At 40.3% G+C, this 17658-nt stretch overlaps 1 protein-coding gene across 4 annotated transcripts in view; it reads left to right on the top strand.

Annotated features, from left to right (window-relative positions):
• The first annotated feature begins 107 nt into the window (after positions 1 to 107).
• Positions 108 to 17658, top strand: part of EPHA3 (EPH receptor A3) — a 211463-nt gene continuing 193912 nt past the window's right edge. For 3 of the 4 annotated variants that reach the window (XM_079974773.1, XM_079974774.1, XM_079974776.1), the window contains exon 1: positions 108 to 307. In XM_079974773.1, the coding sequence (XP_079830899.1) occupies positions 211 to 307 (97 nt within the window). In that variant the 5' untranslated portion in view covers positions 108 to 210. The remainder of the gene's footprint in view (positions 308 to 17658) is intronic. The other variant, XM_079974775.1, reaches the window with a different exon arrangement.

Consider the following 17658-nt stretch of genomic DNA (forward strand, 5'->3'; position numbering starts at 1 on the left):
CGCGCGCAAGGCGTGCGCTAGGACCTGCCGGGCCTCCCGGCGAGGCTCCGTCCGCCCGGGCCAGCTCGGCAGACTCCTCCTTATCTCCAGTGTCAAACTTGACATCAGCCTGCGAGCGGAGCATGGTAACTTCTCCTGCGATCGGAGCGCTCACATCAGTGGCATGCTTCAGGGAGATATGCAGCTCGCGCTGCCCTCTGCACCAGCAACATGGATTGTCACGGCGCCCTCCTCCTCCTGCTGCTGCTGCTCCTCGGATCTGCTCTCCGCTGCTGGGCGGATCTGAGCCTCCATCCCACCAACGAAGGTAAGCCGGGCAGGGCGCATCCCCGAGGGGAGCCGTGGGGGAGTGCCTGAACTTCCCTGGATCCCGCAGCTGGAAACCTGGTCCATGGCTCTCCTGGTCGTTTCCCCCAGGGCAGCAGGTTCACCTTCGGCATTTATTTATTTATTTATTTATTTTCCACAGCCATTTGGGGGATAGGACCCCCCCAATATATTGGAAGCCTCTCTCTGGATAAGGACGCCAGGGCGCATTGCTGGCCACGACGGACGCGCATCGGCGAGGCAAAGTTAGAAGGGGCTGTCGCTGGCGGACGGTGGTTGGGGGGTGTGAGATGGTGACACCCACCTCCCCGGGAGTGACAGTGACCTGGCGCTAGACTGCAGGTGGAGGCAGGATCCTTGCATTTAGCGGCAGCTGTCAGGAGACTGGCGGCTTGTCTGTCACAAAGTGGCGAAGGTCCTACTTTGGGTCCGGTTTATGATGAGCAGGGCATATGAGCTGGATTATTAGCATAAAAGGGATGCCATGAAAAGTCGGACGGGGAAGCCCCTTGCGCTTGCCTGCCTTCACACCTTGTGGGGAGGAGATGCTTTTTTGCATTGTTCTAACTGTTTTGTGGCTAAGACAGGCGTCAAGGTGAAAGAAAAGAAGTGCATCTGGAAATGTACGGTATATCTATAAAGGACAACGCTTGTGAAGCCGTGTTGAATTTGCCTTGGCTTCTTATTTGATTCAGTAGCTGCCTTGATGGTTCCATGTGTATCAACTGATGGAAGCAAGTTAAACAGTGCAATCTTGTGTTGTGTCTACTTGGAAGTAAGCTCCCTTGAGTTTAATGGGACTTACTCCTAGGCAAAAGTGTCCCTAGGATTTGCAGTCTTAGGGGCTCATTAACATACCTTATTGTGACACACAATTGTGGGGGCGGGAATTGATGGTGGCCCACTTCCTTAAAATAAATGTTTGTTATTAAAACATACCTCCATTTTAAAGCCATGTGTTAATTGCATTTGTTTGCATCGCAAACTTTAGGTATAATAGATTTCTAGCACTCCAGAAAGTCACCTGTGTTTTATAAATAGCACCATGTATAAATATTTCTGGATAAACTTAAATCTATTTCATGATAAAACATTTGCTGAGTCAGAAACCAAGACAATCAAATACTTCACATTTGGGAGGGGGGAATAGTGCTGACTGAGTTTTCACCCCTCTTGGAACAATTGAAGGTGTTTCTTTAAACGGCACACCCAGTAAAGTCAGACCACTGTGAACAGTCAACCTTTGCTTCAAAAGTCTTCACGCATATTTATTTCTATTTAAAATTAAAAAGTCCAAAGGAGGGGAATAACTTCTAGTATGAATTAATTGCATCAAATCTTGCACCTGCCTGGTTAATTCTATTTACTGAGCAATTTTCAATCATTTTGTTTAGCAAGCAAGAATATTTAATTCACTGAACAAATAATGCTGCTGGTATTTTTGGATTTGGAATGGGGGAAGCAGTCATGCTGAGTTTTGTTTTTTTACTGGCTATGGGAAATAGATTTAGAAGATGTAGCTGATTTTTACATCCAAAAAAAAAAAATAATGAAATGGTTCAATATATCCTGTTCTAAATAAAAAATAAATCACCTCCTTCACAAATGCATATTCATTACTGGGTTGGGTTTTTGTTTTTTTTAATAGTTGGTACATCATAGAATAGCAGAATAATTAGTAGAACATGTGTTACTGATAAGAAAGCGGTGGTATTAATCTTGTTGTTATACTCCTTTTTTGGCTAATAAAGCATGAGTATCAATGGAGGCCAGTTTGGAGTGGCGTGCAGCTCTCAGCAGTTGAACTCATTGATAATGTGCACAGTCCTGTTGTTATGCAGTCAATAGAGCAGTGAAGCTGCTAGCGCATTGGCTGGCAAAGTACACTGTGCAGCTGAGGCACCAAGAGCTGTTATTTGAACGCTCATGTCTTACAATGTTGGGTGCTATCTTCTATACATTTATTTGGAAGCCTATTCTGTCCGTAGAAGATGCTGTTTAAACACTTCAACACCCAATGTGGTGCTTATTTTATTTATTTATTTATTTTTAAATCCTACAAACTTATTGCTGTATTATAATCCGGCTCACACGCCCTGCTCATCACAAGCCGGACCCAAGAAGTTGCTTATATCTTTAATTTTTATTGTAAATCGCTTACTGGCTTCAGCTACCCAACTTTGAAGTAACACCGTTTTAGATTGATCAACAATTTTATTGTAATTGTAACTTTGTAACAGAAACTTAGGAACTGGAAAGGAAAAACTGGAAGAAGAAATAATAATGAATTGTGTTGCTGTTTGAACGTACAAAGTTTCCCTGAGCATTTCTAAAAAACAAAATTACTTTTAAAGGCTACTTCTGTAAGTCTGAAATACTGTTTCATTTAAGAATTCAGTGTTTCAGAAAGTGTTCATTTCAGAGTGTATACATCTGTCATACTTGAAAGGGATGGTTTAAAAACTACACTGAAGTTGCATTACTGTGCCCACTTACTTGGGAGTAAACGCCATTGAACATAGTGGAGCTTACTTTTGAGCAATGTACAGGACTGCCCTGTTAATGACTAAGTTAACCCATCATATCCCTTCACCCACTGAAACCACATTGCAGAATCTTCAGGAAAAAATGAAATGTATTTGATGAAGTTGTCTAAATTGTCAGAAGCAGTCCAAAGAGACTCTGTTTGGAGTCTCTGGTATGTTTTACTCCCAGCTTATATAGCACAAACAGAGCAAAGTTTTTTTTTTTTTTTGTTTCTTTTAATGTGCTGGATAAAACATACTATGAATTGAGAAGCTTATTTCACATCATAGAAAATAACAAAGGCATTTCTATAGCAGCAGGGATTTTGGTATGTTTTTTGGCTTGCGTTTAGACTTTTAAAGTAATACTTTCAATTATTTTATTTTTTTGGCCCATTTTAAATGCGGCAATATTATACACAGAAATAAGTTATTTGCCATTTTATATCCAGCATAAAAGGGCCAGTGTAGGTTGCATCTATAGCTTTGTGCTCACTCGGACTTACTGTATGCAGTGGGTCCCAGACACTTGATATGTCCTCACTGAAATGCCAATTAAGTAGAAAGGTGATGAAACAGGTAATTTTTTTCTAAGCAAATTTCTTCAAAAAAATAAACCATAGAGTTCGTTATAGAGTTGTGTGTGTATGTTTCTGAAGTGATGCACACCTTTAAGAAATCTCAGTTGGATATAAAAATATAATATATATATATATAATAGAAGAGTTGTAAAGCGTGAGCCATCTATTCAGTAACAGGAAAATGTCAGGAGGAATTAGCATCTGAATAATGAATGGATTTTGCTCCATGCTGAGATTTAAATAGATTTTTTAAATATGCCCTGAAATCTCAGCCTGAAAGTGTGCTCTTAGAATTTTCATAAGGCACCACTTTATCTGTTTGAGGTGGAGATTTTAATTTTAATTTTTAACAAAGACTCCACTTTCTTGTTGAACTTCTTCTGGAACTATTCTTGTAGAATCGAGAACCTACGGAGTGATATAATTCTGCAATTTAATAGTTTTTTTTCTAATCCATTTCTGTAATGATACTATTTGCCCTAGGGTACCAGCAGCCTTAATTTAACTATTTTATAACCCACAACAGTTAACACTTGACCTAGGTCATTAACAGGATTATCAGCAAATTTGTTTAAGCTTTTACTGACAACCTGAATTGCTTCAATAATATTTTGACTGTGCAGACAGGAAACTTCTTTTAACCTCTCAAATCTCACATAAAGAATTTCTTATGAATACAACTACCCCAAAGACACCAGGATTGTACATCTGTTCATGGTTACCAATAGGCTCCATTTTGGTAAACAGCTAGAACTATTTCAGACTCTCTGTTTACAGTGTGTTGAGTTTTTCCTTAAATGCCTTCGTCATTTCTTCTTGCCGTATCAGAACATTTGTTCAGTGGTTAAACTACAACTTTTTCCCATAAACATTATCTTGGTGTTTATAAATAAGAATGTAGTTTTTAGTGATGTCAGCAGCTGCGGCATTTTCAAGTAGATCGCTCATAGAAATACTGGTCTGCCTATCTAACTTCCCCACATCTAAACCCAGAGGGTGATGGAAGACATCATTCTCTGGTTTAAAGGGAGCCTTAATAAGTTAAGTTCAGAATTCGTGTTTTAAGTTCTGGTTTTTTTATATGTTCCAATAATATATATTTTTAAAAAACGAAACAAACCCTTTGTCATGGCAAAGGGATTTTAACAGAACATTAATTTTATTTTAGAACAAAACAGTTTTCAATAAATGCAATATATTTATTTAAGGTACAGTCCTCTTGGATGTTTTTCTGCACAAGGCTCATAGAAGTGAATGGGAGCAACACAAGTGTGCATTAATGATCTTACATGCTTGTTAGTGTTCAGATCAGTGTCCATTCATTTCAAGGGGACTTTGCACAAGGGATTTTTCCAGTACATTGCTTGCCCTTACACTTCTATCTCACAAGATGCTTCAGGCTTGGAGCTGGGTAAAATATATATTTTTTAAAAAACAGAGAAGATAAAACTAAAAGAGAAAAAAAAGAATACATAAATAACAGGCCAAATATCCATGAGGGCTCAGCATGATTAAAATTCCAACTGGAGCGCCATCTACTCACTCGCCCACAAAAACCTGCTGACACCAGTTTAACCCCAGCCATTAAATTCTCCAGAATAAAATGGGCTTACGATGACTCAAGGAGAAGTTAGGTGTGGTGACATGACAAAACCTGACTTACACAATCCCTGATGTGTTTAGAGTTTAGTTACCTCACATTTAAGAACAGGGGTTCCAAGTGTGTGTGTGTGTGTGTGTGTGTCTGTGTGTGAGAGCAGCAATTGCTTTAAAATAAAAACAAATTATCAGAATCTTAAGGTGGAATTGAAAGGGGAAATAAAGATGAGGTTTAAAGGGCTGGTTTTCATGCAGCTGCCTTTCATTCAGGGCTTCTCTGTTTTAACCCCTGCTTATGTAGTCAAAACAAGTATACCAGAATGCTCTATAACTTGCATCGTGGCATTTGTAAAACTCCATGGTCGTAGAACAAAAATGCTGTATAGAGTCTTTATTCTGATTGCAAGACCTCACTGATACATTTTAATGATCTACATTTTTTTTGGTCATTTGGTGTTTAATATTTTCCAACCTAAGACTGATTCATTGACTTAATTTTACAATCCTGCAGAATGACATTTTTTAAAAGTTTGGAACATATGTTAAATATTAAAGAAACCAAAACGTAAGATTCTGACGATAACTTTGTTTCAGGTCGATTGCAGTGTGTTTCTATTCAGGGAGAAAAGATAATGAGAGAATCAAGGGTGCATGTTTCAACTTTTCAAGTATACAACTTCAGAAACTGATCAGTATTTAATGATAGGAAGCTTCCTCTTCCACACACGCATAAAGGGAAATTAAAAACACATGCAAAAAGTAGGCTGCCATTTGAACAAACAAACAAAAACCCCTATGACTGGCAAAACTGAATGTTATCTTTGCACTTGTATTAGAAATAAATGTTGGGATTTTTTAATTTTTTTCAAATGCTCTCCCAGGATAATACAGTGTGGGAAGAGTATTGCTTCTGTCTTGCATACTTGCTTCAAATCCTGAAACTTTTCTTCATGGAAAATTGCATAACCATTCTTGTTTGGTGTAATCGGCCTTGGATGAAAGGTTTAGCAGTTCAGATACAGGTGTTTCTCCTTCATTTTTCTGTCAGCAGTCTGGACTCGATCACCAGCGAGGGTCACTGCAGAGCTGTTAGCAAATGTAAGAGGCAAGGCAGGCAAAGTTTCAAAAAAGTTCAGACTCCTGTTCGCCAGCTAGGCACTCCTTAGGTTCCGCAGCCTGATGGTGTATTTATATAACAGCCCGTCCTTTGATTTTGTTTAGCTTTTTTCTGTTTATAATGAAGATCCGAGATGAGCTGAAAGTGTATCAGAGTGGGGGGAGAGGGGGGGGGGGAGAGAGAGAGAGTTGAACAAGTAGGTAACAAAATCATTTTAATAGAAAGTTCTAAAATTCCCAATTACTTGGTCTGTTCAATTAAAAAACTCTAAAACATGGTACAATGCTGTATATATTTAGTCCACAGTATGTCCTGGTGTAATTAATGGGGCTTACTCCCATGAAAACTATAATAATAATATAATAATAAATTTTATTTGCAGCCTTGCTTCCCCTTTTCTGTCATTTGAGAATTTAGACCACACTATTTCACTAAAACTTTATACTCTGGTATAGTTGCATTCACAGTAATGCTGATCTAGAGTTGATTTACCACTGAAGTAACGGGACTGACTTTTTAAAGCACAATCCTAGCCATGTCTATTTGGAAGTAAGTGCTATTGAATTCAGTGGAGTTTATTTCTGGGTAAAGTAGGGTTAGGACTGTAGATTTTGTAAATGTGTTAAAATTAGGGTGTTAGTGTACAAGAGGCATTATTATTATTATTATTAATTTCTGAGGCACATGCCCTGATCCTAAGCATCTTTTTAGCTCCAAGTATCATTGTTATATCATACCTTTTATAAGTGCAGACTTATTTTCATGGGATGTTTTCATAGATTGCTTATAGCTGAAATTTATAATTGCCAGCTTCTGTGATCAAAATGTGCTTGAAACCGAGATCAGGACATTGCAGGGTAGAAAATGCTCCACTGAAAAGGAGACCTAAACTATTTCCTTTGTTATACTTAAGTAGAAACTTTATAAGGGTAGTGCACAAGAGCGGTGGGACGAATAATGATTCTGTTACATGAATGTGCTAGAATATGTACGTTATTCAATGGAGATTACATTTATTTATTTGCATTACGTAATAAGTTTTAAACCGGAAACAATTCGGTTAGCATTAATTTATTTCTGTTGATCTGGAATGGGAGAGATTTTAGCACATGCTTAACTGTCCCACTTAAATCAGGGTTGCTTTGAAACTGCCTTACTTTGGCTGGATGAAGTCCCCATTATGTTTCCCAAATATTATGTTGTAAAGATGTGAATAGAGTAAAATGAAAAAGACCATAAATATGAATTTATGAGTAGATTTTAATGTGGCCCTGGTTTAATTAAAGACTGATAGCCCTGAAATCCTATTGACTGAAATCTGCAAGCATTTAGAAGTTCTTGTATTTCAGCTTGCTTGTGAAATTGGCCAGTTGTGGATTGGGTGGTTAAAAGAAATTAAGATATAGAAATAAAGATAATCGTGCTTGAAAGGAATCGTTGAGAGAGTGACAAAAGAAGAAAGGCCTAGCCTGCCAGGGCCTTGCTTAGGATTAATGAAAGCACACCAAATTAATTGTTTAACATGGGGAGACATTATTCAGGCTGCTGCACTATAAGGGGAAACTTTTAGGCAACTTTTCTCTCTTTTTTTGTAAACTACTGTATATCCTGCTGTTATGGGCAGAGTGAGGAAGAAAATCCCATTAATCTGGTAGAAAAAAATATTGGGGAAAAGAATAAAAGCACACCACACAAACAGCGATGGAGATATACAAGCAGCTCAGCTGTGAAATAAAGGGGTTTTACAGAATAAGGTTCTATTTGGTTAGCTCATGTGATATTCTAAGTAACTTATTGGTTTAGATTTTAAAAATCAAGTTCCTTATAACGGTAATTTTTTTGGGGGGGGGGAGGTGGTTTCTGTTTTAAGATATGAACGTGTATAATTTTAAAAAAATGTTATTCAATTAGCTTTAGTGAAAGTGAGGTAATTCCCCCCCCCCCCCGTAGTTTGTTAAAGGTGTGTGTGTGTGTGTGTGTGTGTGTGTGTGCACTTCCCGTAATATTCTAAGGAACCAAAAATGTAAAGAGTCCAACAATTATTATTTTTTTGAAAGTCTTAATGGCCTTTGTACTTTTCAGTCTTTGCAATTGTAGGCTTTGCAGCTGTGAGCCGTGACACACAGAGGTAAAAAGTTTTGCCACCCCATCTAAGTAATAATATTTATTTAATATTGCAGCTTTGACATCTCTGCAATTTAAATATTTTCATAGAAACATTTTTGGTGATTGAAGTCAGGATCTTACCCTGTGCTCGTAGTTCCCCAATAAAATAGTTAAAGGGAATTTTGGGTAACTGAACTGAAGTGTTAGATGAAATAATATTTTGGGGACATTGTGGAAAATATGTGGAGTTATGATCTCCACAGCAGCTTTTAATTTTTTTGCCTTTCTTTCATACTATCTTCAAGTTGACAACTCCATGTACATCTCCAATTCCTCTCTCTTGAGTTTTTCTTTCAGCTTAGTTTTCTCAGGTCTTACTCCTCAGTATATTTTTGGTTTGAGCTGAGCCGCAACAGGGTTTTGCATAAATGTTTTCTATCGTTAAAAAAAAACAAAATATTCAACCATGGTTTGGTTTTGTGCTTCCTGATTTTATACTAAATTCACTGCAATCTTCTTCATACGCTGTCTTGCCACTTTTATTTCACAAGCATTTTGTTTTTTAAATTTTTTTGCATTTATAGATCTTTGTAGTCCTCCTCTGTTCCAAGCATATTAAAAAGTAAAATCTTCCTTTTTAATTTGAGACCTTCCCCCCCCCACATAGTGAAACTTTAAAAACTTTCTGCCCTTTAGTTTATTAGTATTTTAAAGATTTAGCTACCTTTGCAGCTTTTGCTTCTATCCTTTTTTTAAAAAAGAACAACAAACAAACCATCCCATCTACATATTAATGTATGGAATCTGTGGTGGAATTATTGTTTTCAAGAGCATTGTTTAGGCGACATTTGTTTTTGTTTTTGTTTGTTCTTACGATGTATCTATACTTGGTTATGAAATGAACAGACCCACTGGAACCAATGGCTAGCTTGTGTCCCATTGATTTCCATGGGTCTACTCTAAACAGGAGTAAGGCCTGAGCCAACTGCCTGCGTACGTGCTTTACCCTTTAGCCTTTGTGTGGCTTGCTCTGGCGGGCTATTGTATATTCACCCAAATGATAATGTTTCCCACTCTCGTTTGCATGGAAATCAGCAGTGTGGATTGCGCCGTCCTCCTTGGTCCCACGCCAGCCCCTGTCCACTGGGCGCCTACGCTGAAACATTCCACAGGTGATAGGATTGGATGTGCTGAACGTGTCCAGCCAGAACCACCTGCAAGTGTTTCATGAGCTGCATGGGTGAAGGACTCAGTCAGGAAACAACCACCTTGGGACACCAGAGTTTCCTTTAGGGTGTGATTGACTTAGGGAGGAAATGAAATAGGGCAGAGAACACCTGCTCACCATTGGAGGGAAATCAACGAATTTGCTGTGGGATCTATTGCTCACATACTGTTTTTGGATTCTCAGGGAGTGGAGGAGGCATGTTCTGAAGTATGATGAATCCGTCTTGGGACAACAAGGGGCTGGAGGCGATGGATGACTTGCAGAGCCGTGGCGAACTGGGCGGGGAAGTCTGTGATAGCCAACATTAATGTTTATCTTATCGTACTTGGTCTGTTTCACATGAGGAGACTGACAGAGAATGTGTATAAAATTTTGCTTGGAAAGGCAGAAAATTAAACTGGGGCAAATCAGTTTCTTTTCTTTTTTTAAAAAAATTGCAAACAGCAAAGCACACATGTTCTGAATTAATTACCTCCATAAATTCAGTCCAACAATAAAATAGCTTCTTGGTGACATCAGCAAGTTGGAAAATAAAATCGGATCTAGGATTAGCATCCTGTTTTCCTCAACATGACATTTAATGGAGATTTCTGGTTCTATCAACATATTGCTTCCTCTCCCTGTGTTCACACTGAAATATTTAGCCACTTGTCCTTTTAATTAGTTATGCATGAATTAATGCTGTGGGGCCAAGCAGAAATGTTCTTTTTATTTGTTCATCTTTTAATCTAGTTTTGAGTTAAATGTTGGACCAGGCCTAAAATTGGTAGCTTGTGGTCTTGAGCTAGGATAACTTTTCACAGTTATATGTGATTGGCATAAAATAATATTGAAAGCTTGATATTATGCACCATCTGTATTGTCTCCAGAGTAGAACCCTCTGGGTACTATGGGTCTACTCCCGAGTAAGTGGTTTGCAAAGACCAGTGCAAGGCTTTGTGCAGTCTTTAACGTGTCAGGCAAGCTAAACTTGCATTAAAAACTTTCAGTCTTCTGCAATATGTCATCTGTTGTTACTGGATATTATGAGTCACTTCTGTGTCATTTGATTGTTAGACCATAAGCAGTTTCTAAAGTGATTGGATTTTTATTTTTTTTTTAAAAAAGAGGGTGTTTGGAACTGATGTCATTGAAACAATTTCTAGAGGAGTATTCACATTTGTCTGTTGTAGCAACACAGAGTCTTGTGACTCCTTAAAAGAAGTAACAGATTTATTATAGGTTAAGATTTCTGGACCAGAGTCCACTTCATTGGATGAAGAAAGCTTCCTATGGACATCTGGATATTTAAGACTGCCATGTTCAGCAATGGAGCCTTAAGAAGACTTGCCATCCTTCAGCTTCTTAGGCTTCCATTCTCTCCCTACATTGCTTTGGCATTATTAAGTATCCATTGCTGGGATAGGGAACCCCTAGCCCTCCAGATGTTTTTAGACTCCTGCTTCTATGAGCCTAGCTAGTATGGCCAGTGATCAGGCATGATGGGAGTTTTAGTCCAACAACATCCAGAAGGCCATGGATTCCACATCCGTGACATATTCCATCAGCCTGTGGAAGCCCCAAGTCAGAGGTTTCCAAGCTTTTTGGGTTCATGGCTCCCTTGACCAACTTCATTCTTTCTGCAGCACCCCAGTGGGGCTCAGGAGCCCAGCTATGCAGTGGCGTAGCGTGGGTTGTCAGCACCTGGGGCAAGGCAAGTAATTTGTGCCCCCTAACCCATGGATTTGCGCCCCCTAACCCATGGATTTGCGCCCCCTAACCCTAACCCCCAGATGTTGTGCCCGGTGCGCCCGGCCCCCCCTGCACCCCCACGCTACGCCACTGCAGCTATGTCAACCCTTGCCTACAGAGACAGCAGCCCCTCACTTATTTTTGAACACTCTCCCTTGCGGAGTGTTCTCTCAGCCTCCTCTCCTCTCTCCTCTCCTTGGGAGTCCTCCGGGCAACCACTGAGCCTGGTCTCTGAGCTGGCCCCCCACCCCAAAGAGAGATGCCTCCTCACACTGTTCCACTGGGGCCTAGAAAGCATCCCCTGGCCAGCTGCAGAGCCACCATTTGCCTGGGGAGCTTGTAGCCAGGGCTGCTGCAACAAACAGCCACACAAACCTTGGGGAGCCAGAGACACAAGAGGACATCAGAGGAGGGAGGGAAGGAAAGAGGCCAATGTTTCCCATGGCACCCCTGACCATCATATAAGGCACCCCAGGGAAACCACTGCCGTAAGCTATGACAACTTGGCCCCCAAATGGTTCCTTTAAAAGTGGTCCACATTGGATATGCTCAATGTTCAGAACTTGAGCTCAATATCTTGCAGAAAGAATGCTTGAATGTGTAACAACAATCAGAGAACTTCTTGTGGATGTAGCCCCATTCCAAGAATTCTGGGGTTCACTTCTTATATACTGAAAAAGGATTTGCATGGAGGAGGACTCTGCCCTTTAGGAAAGGATGCAAATTGCAGTTATGTTTCCGGTGCAGTTGCCTTCCTCAGGATGGTAATGCTGGTATTTAAATACCCCTAGAGAGAAGGGAATCTGAACTGGCAGAAAACAGGAGAGCATCTTGTTCTGCTATTTGAATTGCTAGCCTATACTCAGCAGGACAGTGTAGTTCTGCAATGAAGTCAGAGGCAATCAAGTACAAAAGTAAAAAGTTAGAAACTATTAATGTTTCTTTCAGGAGCCATTGAGTGTCCCAGACTGCAACCCTATACTCGGTTTCCTAGAAGTAAGTCCCAATGAATTCAGTGGGGCTTACTTCTGAGTAATTATGTAGAATGCCTCTGTTAACTACTTTTGAAGTCAGGTTAGCTAAAATCATTCCTTTGGAAGGTTTGTTGCTTCTGATACACCTCTATGATGTTAACTGGGTATTGAAAGAAGAATCATCAATTTGTGATGTCTGACTGAATAGTCTTTAAATTTACATATACCGTATATGCATACATGATACACATTTTATAAGTCAGAAAGTTGTTAAATTTTAAGCCACATTGTACCCTACAAGTCTTTTCCAACCTTACACCAGATCAGTAAATAAATAACTTCAAACACTAACTCATGCAAACATTTAAACTGAGTCTTTTCTTACAAGGGAAAAAAAATGATGTGTTTATTTTGAAAGTAAGTCGTTAACATTGACATGTTTCTTTTCACAGCAGATAAGCTGTGATTACATCTGAATTTGGAAATCCTGCCATTTTGCTGCTTATGTGTGTAAATCATTTGTGGGAGCAGTCCCCCCCCCCTTTAGCTGCTGACGTATCTGATCATGGGAGACACAAGAAGGGAGCGCAGGCCCTTTGTGATGTATCTATTACTGGGCTGTACCATTATAGTTGAAATGCTTTTCAGTGCTCCTCTAAATAAAACTCTGCAAGCTATGTACAAAATGGGGGGGGGGAGTGTGATTTTGACTGATTTTTTTTAAAAAATATGCCTAATTTCTACCCAGAGTAGATAGACCCTTTGAAATTAATTTACCATGTACATTGGTTTTGCTGGGTTTACACTGCATATGCCTATCACTGGACACACCTCTTGAGTGTTTTATAAAGAATTTAATCCCCCACCTGAAATCATACAGTACATGTGAGGTAACATGAAGTGGGGCTTTTAAAAAACAATTGCAGTCATCAATGAAATCCATCTTAATTCAGAAGCTTCATAAGTCGTATATTTGGTGATTAGAATTCATGTTGGCACTGGTAGAGGATTTGACAAAGTATTTTTTTTTAAAAAAAAATATTCATTTAGCTTTGGCAATTTGGCATGACTGTTATTGTTATTAAAACGTATTGATACCAACACAGAACCTTTGAGACTGGATATGTCTGTATAGATACAAAAATACATTTCCCCAAAAGAAAGCAGTAACATTGGGTTCTGGTGTGTAAAGTTGCCTTTAGATGCCTCACTTCTGCTACATAGGCTGGTTGAAAAAATGCAAATATCTCCTTTACTGAAGTCTCTGGCATGAAATGCATTCCCGCTTGACTTTCTTTGGGGTTGAGGCTGGCCTTGGGATTGAACCGTGCCTAGGCAAATGTTCACCTCCCCCCTCCGTTAATTAAAGTGTTTGAAAGCAGTGCCGGATTTCTGGATTTCAGGTTTGCCAAGAAATTATCCTGACTTTGATGAAGCAGAGCCATGAAAATATTTTCTCATAAATGGGAGAAGAGGGGGAAAGAGTTGTGGGAGAGCAGGTGAAGTGTTGAAATAAAGGCAACAGGTGTGGTGTGGAAATTTCACTGAAACTCTTCATTCTTTCTGCAGTTAGTGTTCCAGCGGATTCTGTTGTTCCAGCAGCTGGTGCCTTATATCTTAGAGAGGAAGGAGATTGCTCCTATCAAGCTGTTTGGAAATAAGATTGTGCAGTTTGGTGGAGAAGGAGTCCATGCTTTGCTGAACTGAGAGCAGCCAGATCCAGCCATGTGGTGTCAAGGCCTAATACACTCATGTAAATTTTAGCAGCAGGGATTTCTTTTTCCTTCACATCTCAATGTAGGCATTCTATGTTCTGTTACTAGCAAATGTGGCTACTTCTCCCCCCCCCCTTTACTTTGCCATGATCACGTTTAAAAAGAAAATAAAAAATAAGGAGCAGCTCGCCCTTGGAGTGCCTGAATTAAGGAACATCTGTTAATGCTATAGAGACTTAGAAGGAAAAGACACTCATGTTTAATGGGACCGGGGTGTTCCTGAGTAAGAGGTGGCTCTTAGGGAAAAGGACCATCTGGCAACGCTACTACTAGGCAATGCAACATTAGTAGTGAAAATGATGACTTGCTTACATTTCCGACATGCTTATCTCATTTTGTGTGAACCACCGCTGCAGCAAGACTTTCTGCTTTGTTGTTATGCACTCACATTCTCAATGATGTCCGCCCAGTTTTGCAAGGCTATATTAGTGTATGGAGATTTCACTATCCAGGTTCTATTCACCAGTTGCGTCTCCTGAGGAGAAAGGCAATGGGTTCATTGAGATAAAGCTGTTCCTCCTGCGCAAGAGGACTAGGGAGGGAGGCCTTGGAACTATATCAGCCTCTAACAGATGCGGGTCAGCTATTTTCATAGGCAATGGCGCACTAATGCACTGCAGTAAGTTTGTTTGAACTGTTCTCCTTGTGGATTTGATGTTAGCCTGCAGGATAGTTCATTAAAAGGAACAATAGCTGATACAGTATATGAGGCTGGTAGGCATGTGCTTTCTGGATCAGGGAATGAGGCATGACAAGTGAGTTTCAAAGATGCCCAAAAGGAAAACAAGAAGTGCATGGGTTAACCCTTTTGCAAATATGTGTAACTTGTTATGCTAATTGACTGTCATCTTTTCCTCTGCTCAATAGGCAGTTAATAATTAATAGATATTAGGGCTTATGAATAAAATAGAATAGAATCATATAAGTTGAAGGGACCATGAGGGTCATCTAGTCCAACCCCCGCCATGCAGGAATCTTTTCCCAACGTGGGTCTCCAAAGCTGTAACCCTGAGATTAAGAGTCTCATGCTCTACCAACTGATATTAACAACAAAAATCAACAACAGGGACAATAAATTAAAATTAAAATTGTCACCAAAGTAACAGATCAGAGTGGCATGTATGAAGCAAAGTCAGTTTTGCACAACATGTTGGCATTGCATGCAGTGAAAGGCATTTCTGTAAAGCAAAATGTCTCAATTTAATCAGGTCATTTCAATTCCCTGATGGCAGCTTTGGATTTGAACACAAATTATAGCTGAGTTCATAAGTACTTCTTAACTGTGTTGTATAATGAACTTAGACTGTGTTCACACTACATTTACTGTGTACTCGGTGCATCTCCTGTACTGGGCTTTTAATCCATGTTCACATGACCTTATCCAAATTGCGTAGGTATCCCATACTTAAAATTAAATATCATTGTTTGATGTGTTGTTTTTCAAACTATCTTCACACTGATAGGAAGTCCTTAAACCATTCTTAATTTGTCTCCAGCCAAAGTGTGAATACCTTTGTGCAGGGTTAAAGACATCCCTGCCCATCAATGTCCCCTGGCAGAAATGAATCTGACTCTAATGAAGCCATGCTGATGTGAACAACTAGAATGGGGCTGAGAGCTGTGAAATGCACTGAAAAAGCAGCATCTTCACTGTGCTCTAATGTGGTAATGTGAACACTCCCCTATCAGATTACTTGGTTTCTTTTGGGCATGTGTGTCCCCCATCACATTATCTTATGTCCTTCACAAGAGGCCATTTAAAAGGCTCCTGAATTAAAACTGTTTTCCATTTGCATTCTTACATACCCCAAACAATAAGGAATATGTCGCGAGAAATTGGGTCCTCCCTTAAAGAGGGCACATATTGCGGTGAGACCTGGAAAACTGACACCCTGTGTTGTGGGTAGGTATGATTGGTCAGCCACAACACCCGATTGGTAGGTCCCTCGAAGATGGGTACAATCTGGCCATTGAGACGCAGTCCAGACGGTTCGAGCTTCCTCTTTCGGTGCATGCATTTGGAACACCTGCCCACCTCTCCCTACTTTTAGGGTTTTGCACTTGACCTTGCTATGCTGTTGTGTGTCGTCTGTCATTGGGACAGGGGCATGGCAGGAATTTTCCCCACTTGGCTGATTGGCTGTTGCCATTTGGGTTTTGCCTGCCTCGTAGCAAATCGTCACAACTTGTAAGGTTGCAGATAGGCTCTGGTTTAGGTGACAGGGATGGGAGAATGCTCTTGCCATCCTTATGTGAAAGGTATTCCGTTAAAGGAATCCAGGGAATCAATGGTTTGATCAACCCCAGGGGGACCTTTGGGTGGTGGAGTTAGACCGTTCCCGGCTTTCCGCTTATCCAGGTGTTCACCCTTGGCTGACCTATGCTGGAACCCTTGGTCAGCACTACCTGCATGGCAGGGAGCTAGTTGAACCAGAGCGTATGCAACCAGCCACTTTCTGTAATCAATAAAGTTGTGTCTCAATGCCTGGGTTTCCGTAGGGTTGCTTCCTTATATTCAGAGAGGCTCCGCAGCGCTCATTGCAAATTAGTTTCATTCCAGGCTATGAAGGAAGTAAACGGTTTTACTGTGGCATTGTTGTCTGACTTATGCATTTTCAGTGAAATCAAATAGGATTCATCCCTCCCTCCACCCCACTCATTCAAGGCAAGTAGGCGAGAAGCATCTTAGTGCCATCAAAGTACTTCATGTTCCCAGAATCTGTTTAATATAGTCTGGGGCCCATGACAACAGGCCGTTTCACATTCTGCTGTCAGTGAATTAAGAGCCATCAAAATTTTACACGGTGAGGAACATGTCATTTTCTGCACCCTCTGACATTTGAATTACCGGTTCTAATTTCAATAGCAAGGCAGTGGATCTGTGGTCTTCTTAAAATATGGGATGTCCATATTAATCCAGGATGTTGGGAAGGCAGCCTGAACTGAAATATGCCCTGCAATGTGGTTAGTTGGGAAGGAAACAAAGCTGGGGACATGGAGCAGGATTGTTGAACTCAGCAGAAATCCTTTGGCCATGTGCTGATGGATTATGGTCCATGTTGCGTTGCTCATAATGAATAAATTACATGAAAATCTGTTTTGTTCTGTGCTAAACGGTGGAGCCCAGAGACTGCAGTCTACTGTCGGCTTGCAAAAGGTGGCAGTTCAGTGCTGCAGAAAACTAGCTGTACCTGCATGATGAAATGTGTGGTGTGGAACCGTTTGTGAGAATTTCTGTGGCACCATCATTCAGGATAATGGCTTATGTCTATTTTATATATATATATGGCTAGTGCAGCTGGTTCTTGGTGGGTGGCTAGGAATGATGGAGGAGTGACATGTCTTCAGAATCCAAATCTGTCTCTTTGTGGGTGTATTTTTTCTTTTTTAAAAAACACACAGTGTTGGTGCAGCTGTGACTAGCAGAATCTCCCGCTCTCTTATATGTATTTTAGTAGCGAGTCACCTTTAATGGACCAATCGCTCAGCTTGGGTTGCATACATTCAGCAACTGCATGAGAGAAACTGGGTGCAAGCTGGGCCATGCGGTCTACAAATGTATATCAGCTTGTGAGTAGTCTCCACGTTGTCCCACCCCAAAACCAAAGCTTGGCTGGGTTTCTGCTTCAAAGTGCCTTCTGGGCTTCCCAGATTTGCATGACATGTTTCAATTATGGGTGTCTTCATTTTATTTT

This window comes from Podarcis cretensis (genome assembly GCF_951804945.1).
Source record: "Podarcis cretensis genome assembly, chromosome: 4".
Taxonomy (NCBI): Eukaryota; Metazoa; Chordata; class Lepidosauria; order Squamata; family Lacertidae; genus Podarcis; species Podarcis cretensis.